The 12,591-nt window shown below is 37.3% G+C and overlaps 1 protein-coding gene across 1 annotated transcript in view; it reads right to left on the bottom strand.

Moving 5' to 3' along the window:
• NADK2 (NAD kinase 2, mitochondrial) overlaps positions 1-12,591 on the bottom strand; it is a 32,445-nt gene that overhangs the window by 3,215 nt on the left and 16,639 nt on the right. Inside the window, 8 exon segments of the mRNA XM_029961521.1 lie at positions 1,686-1,809; positions 2,308-2,361; positions 2,445-2,500; positions 4,453-4,596; positions 6,815-6,893; positions 7,812-7,948; positions 10,311-10,394; positions 11,438-11,519. Of these exon segments, the coding sequence (XP_029817381.1) occupies positions 1,686-1,809; positions 2,308-2,361; positions 2,445-2,500; positions 4,453-4,596; positions 6,815-6,893; positions 7,812-7,948; positions 10,311-10,394; positions 11,438-11,519 (760 nt within the window).

Raw genomic sequence — 12,591 nt, 5'->3', positions numbered from 1 at the left:
TCAACTAGCAATGCTTGACAGTCAGTTAATATAGTCTGTTTTGTTACATGAATCATTCAGAGAAAAGGGAAAGTAATTTCAAAGACAAAAGGTGAAGGTCAGAATGCTTGTCAGACAACTTCATGAATAGGTATTGCAGCATACTGCTGTCAATATTAGTCTGACTACACTACCTTAAAGCTAAGAAATTTAAATCTAAGCTTATAAAATTTAAGGTCTCTCTCTTAGAACCAGACAAGATAGAATAAAGCTACTAACCGCCTTTGTCATCACTTACCTTTAAAAGAAAATTAACCATTGAAATTTATCCCTTCATACAGAAAACAAGAACATTATTAAGTAATGAGTTCTTGGTCTGTACAATGTTCTGATATCCAATCCATAATTGTTTAATCAACAATTATGCAGTGACTTAGATTTTCAGGAAGACACATCTTCCAGAAATATGAATACCTTTATGACTTGGTCATACAATGTTGTTGTAACACTAGCTCAAAAAGAGAAGAATTTGGGTCCCCATCGGGTCAGAGCTCCTTTAGACATTTGTTTTGATATAAAAGGTTGAATTAATATTTAATTAATACTGAAATACTGTATTGCTTTCAATTGTTTATGTTATTGTTTATATGTTCAGTTATTCTGAACATATAACTAACAGTTGTACATTTTTGTATTTAATTGTGGCAAGCTCCACAAAAATCATAGAATCTTTAGATTGGCAAAGACATGCAAAATTATTGAGTCCAAGCATTAAACTAACACTACCAAGCCCACCACTAAAAATATGGCTCTAAGTGGTTTTTAAATAATTCCAGGGATGATGATCCCCTTCCAGAGAAGATGATTCCACTACTTCACTGGGCAGCTACTTCACTGTACTAATTTCCAGTGCTTGACAGCCCTTTCTGTGAAGAAAATTTTCCTAATATTCAATCTAAACCTCCACTGGCACAAGTGCCCTAAGTTAAAATGATTAATTACCAAATAATTCAGTTTGGAAGGGCAACCTTCTACTCAAAGCAGGCTTTACTTCAAAGACAGGTTAGGTTGCTTAGGGCCTTGCCCAGTCAAGTTTTGAGTTTCTCCAGGGACAGTGATAGCACAACTTCTGGACAACCTGTTCTATCACCTGACTATTCGCTCTGTGAAGATTTTTTCTTCTTTTTTTATCAGAATCTTACATCCTATAAAATCATGACTGTTGCCTCACATTCTGCTCTGAAAAGAGTTTAACTCAGTCTCCTCTGTAACCATCCTCTGGCAGCTGAAGACAGCAACTGGCTCCTCCTGGCTCAGTCTTGCCTCCTCCAGGCCACACAAAAGCACCCTTTGAGTCTCTCCTTTACACACACATGGTGTGTTCTGGCCTCCTCATTCTCTCAGTGGCCCTTTCCTGAATTCACTCCTGTTTGTCAGTGCCTGTGTCTCATAGTGAGGGAAATGGCACACACTCAAAACTGAGCACAGCAAAGTCCTTTTATTCTGTAAGACTGTGGATGGATCAAACATTAAATAGGCATAACACAACTAGGAAACATTTTCCTCCTGCTGTTATGAGAACAATGCTCAAGCCACTCAAAACACAAACTGGATGTTGAAACACTTCAAGGGAAAGTCCTGGATTACTCATACTTTTTGACATACACAGAATGAAATAACTCTTCAATGCTGCAGCCAACACTTACTTTGAAGAGAAGCCACGCTGACGGCTACTTGAAAAAACCCTGTTTACAATAGGTTCTCGAACACTGAAAAACATCTTTGGTTCCTCTGGACTGTAGAGCAGAGACTCATTGAAATCATTTGTTACTGTAAAGAGAGAAATCAGCCATTAGGTTTTCCAGGGAAAATTAGTTACTCTCAGAAACACTCATTCCTCCAGGAAAGAGTGGCTTCTCTACCAAAAGGGAATATTGAGTCTTGACAGATGTTTAATAGTCTTCACAGGCAGAAAAACCCCTCCTTTTACAGAATATTCCTTTCAGTTCTGCTGCATGATGAACACTTAACAGCCCTCTTCAGGTAATTAAATGTTGTGTTTCAATATGTGTATTAAATAAAGTGTTTCAAATCTTAGGAGAACTGAAATTCTCGTGAAGATCTCTATATATACAGAAACCTAAATAAGTGTTTTCATATCAAGTAAGAAATTTTTTGCCAAATGTGCCTAAATAATGTTTGCAAGAAAGAATATTCTTATTGAAGGAGCGCTAGAATACTGAAAGCATTGCTCAGTATTAAGAGTACAAACAAAATGAACTGGTGAAAGTTAAGACACTTTAAAGAAATCTTGCCTTTTTCACTGACCTTTTTGCACTAAGTCCGTGTTCAATGGCATATCCAAACTTCCACGCTTTTTCGCTGTTGAGTCAAGAGCGAGAGCCCCAATTAGGTAAGAGTATGTTTATATAAACTTGGCTAATAATGCCACACTATTCACTCACCGATCTTAAGGATCTCTTCAACAGCTTGATGTGCAACCTTGTTAATATTATAGGACCTAGACAGAGAAGTAGAAGTCTTGTTTGCTGAGCAGTACAACTTGGGAGAAAAACAAAGCAAAAAAACCCTAAAAATTTTGCATACAGACAAAGAACTATGTTCAACACTTGGGAAAAACAAACAAACAATGAGATTAAGTTTGATATCAGTTTCTTCCAAAAAAAATTCTTAAATTAACTCTTGGTTTGGCATCTACCTGTGGCTTTGCAAACCTTAAAAATCCACTACCTGAAGTCTTCAGGAACGAGCATGATACATGGGGTGTAGTCTATTTACCAGTAATCCTCCTGCCTTAACCCAGTAACTGCTGATTTAAGTCTGCATTAAAAAAACTGAAGCATGACAGTTCTACAGATTCAGTTCTTATCCCATATATCCAACTCTTGCAAATTAATCCTCTCTGTTAGTTTTCATTTATAAACCAAACATTTCTTCACAAATATTATGCCTCTTTGTTTGTACCCTAAAGTGTGGGCTTGAATCTCATAGGAACTGGTGCATATAGAAAAGGGACAGTCAGATCAGACACTTCTGCATTTGACACATTTGGAGGAAAAGTCACATAAAGGCTATCAGACTGCAGAGCTGCTGAGCGTGGCTGTCCAAGGCTCCTTCTCTTACACGTACTGCCTACCTGCAAGCCTGATCAGATGCTGGTAAGAAACTGAAATGCACAGTTCGAAATTTTTCTCTCTCTCAACTAGATGTCCTTTTACACAAGTTTCAGCAGCTAAAGACAGCACTTGGACATTTAAATGTCTCTCAGTCCAAGGGGGCCTGAAATTCCAGGAGAGCCCCCAAACCACAGGCTAAGGAAGATCACTCCACTGAGAACTGGCCTCAGTTTAGAGAAGTCCAGCAACACAGCAATGGAGAGGAGCAATCCTAGAGTTTGGTCCCTGGTTCTGGGATTGCTCAGTACAGAGTGTATAAGCAAATGAAATGCTTAAGAACAGCATTGAATTAAGACTGTACTTTCCCAAGGTACTGAACACTAGGAAAGTTTCCTTAGCAGTCTGCCAATTTCATTCTTGGCAGGCTCCAGGACTAAGTTATGCTGACTGAATACAAAATTCTGAATTACAATGAAGAGTAAAACCCAGTAACCATGGTTACAGCATGAATATTCATTTTCGAATTTCATTAAAAGCTTCTGTTGTAGTTCATCTTAGCCTGCCACATAAATCCAGGGCCTATTGTACAACTTTAAACTATGAACACAAATAGATTTCAAGGCTTTCACTGTACATGTCTCTCACATCTCAAAACTAAGTTGATTAGACTTACATGCAGTACTGCAGCTTGTTTAAGCTGAAATTAAAATAATTTACCCCTTTGATTAAGCTAGCACAGTTCTGTGTAGATACTGTCATCTTTGTTTAAGGAGAGTAATTTGGCAAAGAGATTGTGCCCTGTCAATTAAATATGAAAGAAACGAGGCTCGAAAGGAGAATGGACAGTAGATGTGCCAGAGACAACTTAACACTGCTTCTAACTACATGTTTTCCCATTCTTCTTAGAGCTTAGATTTTTATAAGTTTACTAAGCTACATCATCTAAGCATTTCCATTTTAGTCAACAAGACTAGTTCACAGATCATCCCAGTATGCTCTGCAAGTCAGAACAGAATCTCCTTCCCTTACCACTCCCAACCATTCATCTTCACATGTGGCATTCAACATCTTTCACCAAAATTACACCTACGGTAAACTGTGTCAGTGCTGCAGCTCCTCACCCTTTCAGTGCTTCTCTCCATACCTACAAGTAATGTGAGCTCTACTGTACTGATATGCCGAGACAGATTTGAACCATGTTGACAGTGAGAATATTTGATATTCACTGACTTACCCCCAGCCCAACAGTCCCAGCACAGACAAAATACGTAAGCAAAATAGGTCCATCTAGCTTATCTGAAATGATATATATATCAAAGCAGCAACATGTACTTACCATGCTTTTGATCCTGTTCCAGTACACACATTAAGCCCTGAACTCTTCTGTTTTTCCCAAGGACCATCATCAACTGATATTTCATAATAGGAGGCCCTATGAAGCGAGAATTTAAAACTGGGTTTGCAGGACTTAAAGTTCTCCCTGAATAAGACAGAACACACAGCCTTATCAGGCACATAACAGTTTAGAGGGGCTAGTTTCAAATCTGGATGACAATTTCACAGACTTTGCACAGTGTTTCCAATTTGACAGCTACTTCTGATTCACTTCTCATAATAATTTATGCATAAAACCACCTCATGGTTTTGGTTCATCTAGGAATCACTTTGTATATAGAAGCAGGATTTTTTGGATTTACAAATAAAACTGTAAATAACTACCTTCCTTGCATAATTGTTGCACTACTGAAAAACTGTGCTTATGCTACCATTAGGTCTCATTAAATTATGACAGGGAACACTAAGATGTAAGGCACTACAATATAAGTAATAGCATGGTTTGAAGCTGAATTCTTGATCACTTCAATAATTAAAAGTCCATTCTGTCAGGAACAGCTTAAAACCATCAGTAGGCTTACATTTCTCTCTAGGGCAAATTCTTCCTAAAGCAGAAATATACTATGTCTTGGGGTACAATCATGTCCTGCATGTTACTGTTCATGTATCAGGGGATTGCTTGTATTAGGTCTAGAGGGGCCAGAGGGTTTCTCTCTGTAAGCTTCAGAACATTCAAGAGTTTATTTATGAACTAAAGTTGCTGATGTTCACAGTGCCTAATGCAAATGGTATGATACAGTCTTCAGATTAGTAGGACCCTCTTACAAAAACACCACATTTACTGTGTCATGCATGACTGAGTTTCACCTTTCTTAGTAAATGGACCTTACTGAGCTATTTTAGGTGAAGAATATTTCAGTCTGGATCCATTAGGAATACAACTCTTGACTATTTGATGTCAAACAGTTTATCCTCTTAGTAACTAAGGGTATTTTGTGTAATCACTCTTGAGAAGATGGGGAGATGAAAGAACTGGAAGTAAATTATCAACATGGGTGTACAGTTTGATTCAGTTTAAGATAATTTTTGCAAGGTGGGTATGAAAGGTTTTCTGTTTGGTTTTTTTTTCTTCTATTTCCTTGTTTTCTTCACAGACATGCAGAATAAGACCTTAGAAGAAGCTGCCAGTCATTTTGTCCTAATAAACAGCAAACCTGTGTATTTGAACCTTACAGAAGACTCATCTCTGTGACATCATTATTTAAGTCGTCAAGTGTAAGGTCCTATTAACACAGTATTTCTTTCTAGAGATTAGTTCCTACAGGCATTGTGTTTCCCAGTGGTTCTCGAAAACACTGGAACCAAAGACCACAATGTACTTGTGACACTCCAGGTGTTGGAAAACAGCTTTTTGTTCCTCTATCACTGTCTGTTAAAGAAACTTTTCAGAATCTTGAAAAAATTAGGTTTGATTTAGTAGAAAGCAAGATTTGTATCTCCTTGAGACTAATTCCTTCTGTCAGACAGAGGCTGCAGTCTGGATGAAAGATAAAGAACTCCTGGAACACTTATACTGTTTCCCGCAGCAATCGGTGTCCCAGGCACTTTACCAACACAAGAAGTTGTTACACTCTAAAGCAGTTTTTCTGTTGTTGTTGTTTGTTTTTTTTTTTTTAAGATAAACAATAAATGGAAAAGGGATATAAAATACAAGTAAAACTTTGGCCAAATCCTGACCAAGGATAATGTTTTATCTGTTTTATCACAACCCCCATTCATGTTACGCATATCCTTCTTGTTGTTTGGCTGCCAAAAATGCATTCATCTTCAGCACAGAAAGGACAGTGAAATTTATCCTGGATAGGGCAGCACCACAAACTGATACAAACTTGTTTCTTAACACAAGGAAATAAGTGTTTTCCCCCAATAACAAAGTTTCTGCCAAAGGTAGGCTGATAGCTTTGCTTATAAGAATAGAAAGGCAGGAAAAAGAGTACTTGGTCATGCTAAAAGCTATTTCTGCTTAGTCATGCTAAAAGCTTACCAAAAGATATTTTACAAGAGATATGGGAGACGAGGCAGTTTAAGGATGGGTGTTTAAATCTTCAATAAAGGGGAAAGAAAACAGCCAGAAAAAATTAAAGAATGTCCAGACAGGAGGTAGAAAACCAGAAATTAACATCACTGCATTTACATCTCTGAAAATACACTTCGTAATCTGCAATAATACAATCAGTGTTAAATATCTATAGAGTAGAACTGAAATTTGACAGTAAAATCCCATCACTGATTGACCAGTGCAATGTCATAAAAAGAAATTAAATCAATTGTGCCTTACTGTAACAACAAACAATTAAACATACCTGGATGAAAGAGATTCCCCAATGAAGACTTCATTGAGTGCTCTCACAGGTAAAAGATGTGGACCAGAAATGTCAGATCCTGCAGATATTGAATACAGCAGTTTGGATCACAGGTTTACAACCCAAATTTTTTAAAAAAATTCACATCTCATTGGAGGACAGACTCTGCTGCCTGGGTTTGTATTGTAGACCTAATGCTCCATTGTCTTCAAGGACTCAATTTTTCATTGATTTAGGCTGTAGCCAGTCACTGTCCTTTACTGGATACAACAAATATTTGAACCAAGGTCAGTGAGGCAATGACTTTTAGGTTCAGACATTGCTTTCCCTGAAAACTCATGGGCAACCAGACAGAATGAATTCTTCTCTTCTGTCAGTTACTCTTCCAGTCAAGAAGTTACAGTGACTAAACAGCTATTTCTGATAAAGTTCAAAGAATTAGACTTCATATCATAAGTTAATTAAGGGGGATTAACAAATTTTTGTGTTGACAAGGACTTCTAAGTGAGCAAATGCAGTACTGGACACAGGTTAATCAGACAATTATGCACCTTCAAACCATCATGAAAAAAACAGTTGAAGGTGTTTGACAACCAAGGAATTACCCAGGAAAAGAATCTCACTTCTAACTTCTCATTTGCTTGCTGGTAGACTGAGACCAGCTTTTTCAATTGTGAAGTAATAAGTTAAGAGTACATGTGTATGAACACACACACACTCAAGTGGTTATAGTAATTCTAAGAGACAGCATTTTAAAAAAGATCAGGTATTTTGACATTAGATAAATTAACTGTGGGTACTGAAAACTGGTTCTAATTGTACAGTCCAGAATATACAAAAAAATACTCCCTTCTAAAAAACATTAATCTGGGTCTTCAGCTAACCAGAGCTGTCTCTCAAATGCAGCACCCAGATTTCAAATACTTGAACTCTTACAAATCTGTATTTTCAAGTTAACATAGCAAAGTGATTATATTCTTGTAAGATTTTAACCTACCTTGATCCTGTAATCTTTCATTTATGTGAGCCCTGCTGTGTTGCTCTTGGCTCAGCTGCTGTTCATGTAAATCTACAGGGGTTGGGTTAATACCAGTTCCTTCGAGGTACAATCGGATTCTTTGCCGCCACTGCCACCTATGACAGGAGAAAGAAGTTGGTATCAATAGCTGAAATATTCATTACAGAATGAGAATTATTCAAAGTCACATTTCAAGTTTTATAGCTTCCACCACGACTCCTAAATTTAGAAAGTTAATCATACTAAACTGTAAACACTTTACACTTCCCGAGTTGCTACCTAATGTTTTTTGCATGTGTAAAGAGGACATTGGTCAAAAGTAGTCTACAAAAACATATACATGACAAATCTTCTTTTTAGGCATGTGATTCTAACCTGTGATTGAATGACTGACACATGGATTTTGAGAATAAAATAGCTCTCAAGTATAGAGTAATTTTTAACGTATTTTGTTTGTAGATGTCCAGAAGAGTAGCTCTATCCGCCCCTTTATACATAAGGGCCACAAGCTATTTTAACAATCTCCCCTAGCCTAGGAATTTAGGATGCTTCAGAGGAATATTGTTGAAGCAAGAGAAGAGTACAAAAGTCATGATACAACATTCAGATCTTTTTATTTTTCCTTAGAGATATCAATTCCTTTTTCCTCTTACAGTTTAGAGATTTCATAAAACAAAATAGTAATAGTTTTGATTAAGAAAGCAAATCAAGAAGAATTGTTATGAGCACATCTTTTCCCCATTCATACTTTTGATATCCAGGGGACAGTCACCAGCTTTTCCTGAAATTACAACAAGGAAGACTTATGCTTTATATGACTACACGGGTAGTTTTTCCTCACTGTCATCTTTGTAAAGCCTCACTCAACACATCCTATCTGCCCTTAAATTCCAAGCATGGTTTTAGGTAGTCAGACAGATAGCTTGCAGTAAGTATCACTATATTGGTCTCCTTAAAATGCTCACACTAGAACACGTCACATCCCCTACAAAATTAGAAAATGGGACTGTATTCCTATTATACCCCTATTCTGAGAACCTATTACACCACTGACCATCAAGAAAAGAAACAGGGGTGATCTGATATGGTTTGTCCTTTATAAATCAATAATGTTGGTTTTTTTATGGGACTACAAGGTCAGTGCTTACATGGATTGTTACACTGGCTGACACCTCAAGGGTAAGAAAAAAAGACAATTGCCCTTTTCCAGTCTCTGGCACCTCACCATCCCTATACAACTGTAAACCACCAAAAGTCCTTCCAGACAAGCTGATTCAGTTACCCACCTATTTTAGACTTTCCTTGGGGCCAAATAAATTTGAGAACTGCCAAACCCCTGCTTGGGTTCTTTCTTAGGAATAACAGTTCATATTATTTCAGAAAAAGAACTAGGGAGGTCCTTTCTCTTTCACGTTGGTGTGGCTTCAGCTCCATAATGGGCAAAAACGGGAGTGGCGACAATAAAAATATAACTTTGCTTCCAACAAAACATCAAAATTGCCTAGATTATCGGGGGGGTTATCTGCATGAGCACGAGTTTTACTTAAACGACTTAGAATAATGGAGAGTAAAAAGCTTCTGTATTCTAAGTCTCAGAATATGCTATTTGAAAGTATCTTTTCATTTAGCAATACCTATTGAAACCTCTTCAGTTATTTGTCAGTCCTGGTGACTGCATTCACCTCATTTCAGACTTTTCAATGAAAAAAAAAAATATAGTTACACTTCAAGCTACAAATTTAATATGATAGAAGTATAAACAAAATTCAACTGCTATATATTTTCAGGTGACTGATTTCTGTTTGATGGCTTGTCATCCTAAAAGTATTCTGGAAAGTTATTACCCCACAGAACAATGTCTCTCTTAAAATAATTATTAAAAAACTCTTCCCTAGTCTGTCCTTTAAAATCCAGCTTGTTTCTTCCTAATTCCAGTGAGATTCTTCTATTTGAAGAATATCTAGTATTGAAAACATCAAGCTCTCTTCAGCATGAAGAAAAGCTTTGGCTTACACTCATCTGTTAACAAAAGTTTAGCCACTCTACCTCAGTCACCAAAACTCCAGATGCAACACACTGACCATTTCCTAAGTGCATATGTTTCATTAGCTTCTAATGGCCATCACTGTACTACATATGCTTTTCAGTCTTAAAATATGTAAACTAATGTACCCTTTACAGGCAGGCAGTTCCTCATTTATGAATTTGCTAAGTCAGAAAAGAAAATCAATTACCGCAGGCCATAAAAGAAGACTTTTTGCTGGAGCTGGCAGTCAATTTTATCCTTTGTATTCCAGTCTCACTCTTGACCATAAACTCATTTTCAACATGGTAAATAAACACGTACACCGAATTCACAATTTGAAGCATTAAGATTTTACTAAGCTTCACCTACTCCTTAGGCATTGCACATCCTTCATTAAGTATTTTATTCCAATCCCACTATGCTTTTGAAAACCAAAGATCAGTGAATCCTACCTGAACTCACCACGATAAAGCTTCTGTAGTGCTTCGGGAAATGAGCGTGTGTATCTCACAGGCAAGCACAAGTGACCCTCAGATCTAGTAACAAAAAATGACACAGTATATCTGTTAAGATTTGGTACCTTTTAAAAATAAGGTTATTTCTCCCTACATTTCATCTAGTAATCCTGCAGGAATATATAAATACATGTATAGTTCTTGTCATCACTGGGCAAGAAATTCAAGCTTAATAAACCTGGCAAGTGAGAAAGTAAATTTCCTCCCTTTACACAACTTAGTTGATACGAAACAGGTAAGCAACATGCCTAAGATCAAAAGAATCTCTCTGGTCAAAACCAGAAGACTAACCACTGCTCCCCTTTCATGAGTGATATTTGGTAACTTGAAGGCACTTGTTATTTGAACCCTGCTATTCAGGCTTGATAATGCAGAATAAATTAACTGTTAATATCAAAAGTAGAAATCTAAATCTGGACTCCCAGGAGACAGAGCCTTGGAGAATTCTGAGTTTTATTTGCCATTCATTTGAAGCTTATACCAACCAGTCATTACTAACACACTGCATCCACCTAACTGTAAGACTGATTTGGGCAGGTGGATGCAACTTGTGTGGATTTTATAATAGGACAACTAAGTGCCAATAATTGGCTGAGGAGACTGTGTCCTCTGAGGTATGACATGGTTTACATGAAGAAACTACAGCAAACTTCTTCATCTGAGGCTCTACCAGGTCCACCTGCTTCATAAAGAGACGAAGTTTCTGTTCAGGCACCACACTTAGCTGCTTTTATGAAGTCCCTCTTTCTGTCTGGGTTCTATACTGCCATCCCTGGACTCAAACTTCTGGTTAGTAATACAAGTAAACCAGCTGCAAGTGCTGTTACACTGGTGCATGAAAACAGTTCAGCTTAACACAGTCATGCTTATCTAATACTGCTTAATGTCTTCTCAGATGAGACAGGGTAACTCATTGTGGAAACTTTTCTAAAAAAATAACATGTTAGCCTGAAATCTAAAGCCCACTAAAACAGACATTTACACTGCCAAATACTACAGGCATGCCTCAAATGCACACTGTGCCTGATATTAAATAAAGCACTTTTTCCCAAATATGTCTTTACCTTTCAGGATCAGTATTTACTCCAATGACTGGTTTAAATTTATCAAAAACCTTACTGGCTGCCAACAACATTGTACCATCACCTACAGAAAAAGCAAACGAAAAGTTAGTATCACTTCACATTCTAGTACCCAAACAAAACAGTCCCCATAGGTACTTCAGCATTACCACTCTGTGCTTTTATATCAACAACCAATTACGTAAGCTGGACAAAAATAAAATGGGACTGCAAAACTACTGACATCTTTCAAAGCAGAGCAGTGACAACTGAGTTCAAGATGGCAAATGTGACTGGAAAAAGCACAAGTTATGTGACAGCTGTACATGCCCAGGCAACTGAATTTGACAGAAGCAAGCTTTAAAGGATTTATTGAAATTTCTCTATGTTTATCAGCAGGTAAGAGAAATTCTTTAATGAAAGTAAATTTAGAAAGTATTGCTAAACAAAGCCACAGGAGACAGGAAACAAAACCAAAATTTTACTGCAAATCAAATAAAAACCATTACTTTAGTTTTATTCCAGTTGTCCTCCTAGAAGGCACAATTTAAAGACCTTATTTGGCCCCAAATAGGCACACTTGGAAAAGAAGTCTTAGGTAAGTAGAAATCTTGAAAGTAGAAATCCTTTAATGTACTGGTTTCTCCAGATATTAGTATTTTTTCCTGGCTGTTAAACAGCAAGGCAACTATAACCTCAATCAGTCTTTGCAGCTAGATATAAGCTCTGAAAACCTTAGATGAGGTATCACTTCCCAGCTGCTTGCCTCAACTATGACAAATTTTGCCCTAAACTGGCACTTTAGTCTCCAGCCTAGAGTAGTTCTTTGAAATCTACAAGAGTGTATTAGGATGCTTCACGAGTGTACAGATATCCCTTTCTCCCCACTCTGCATGGTGATCAGTAGCTAAGGGCAAAGTGGACTACTAAGAAGAGAGAAAGCCACAGTCAAGTCTAATTTCCACAGATGATTGAACATTATGTTAGAGCCCAGCGATACACTGCAGCAAATCCCCAAAGAACAACACTGAATGAACTGATGCAATCCAATATTAAAAATACACAATCAGGATAGTTGTTCTGTTCGTTCATCTAAAAACCACTAGTCAGTGGCACGAGCTGCTCAGCATTTGCATATTTTTGCCTGTACCATCCAA

Source organism: Manacus vitellinus, unplaced genomic scaffold, assembly GCF_001715985.3.
Source record: "Manacus vitellinus isolate BGI_N305 unplaced genomic scaffold, ASM171598v3 scaffold_36_pilon, whole genome shotgun sequence".
Classification (NCBI taxonomy): Eukaryota; Metazoa; Chordata; class Aves; order Passeriformes; family Pipridae; genus Manacus; species Manacus vitellinus.
The sequence above is the reverse complement of the archived record's forward strand: the minus strand, read 5'-3'. Positions and strand labels throughout refer to the sequence as shown.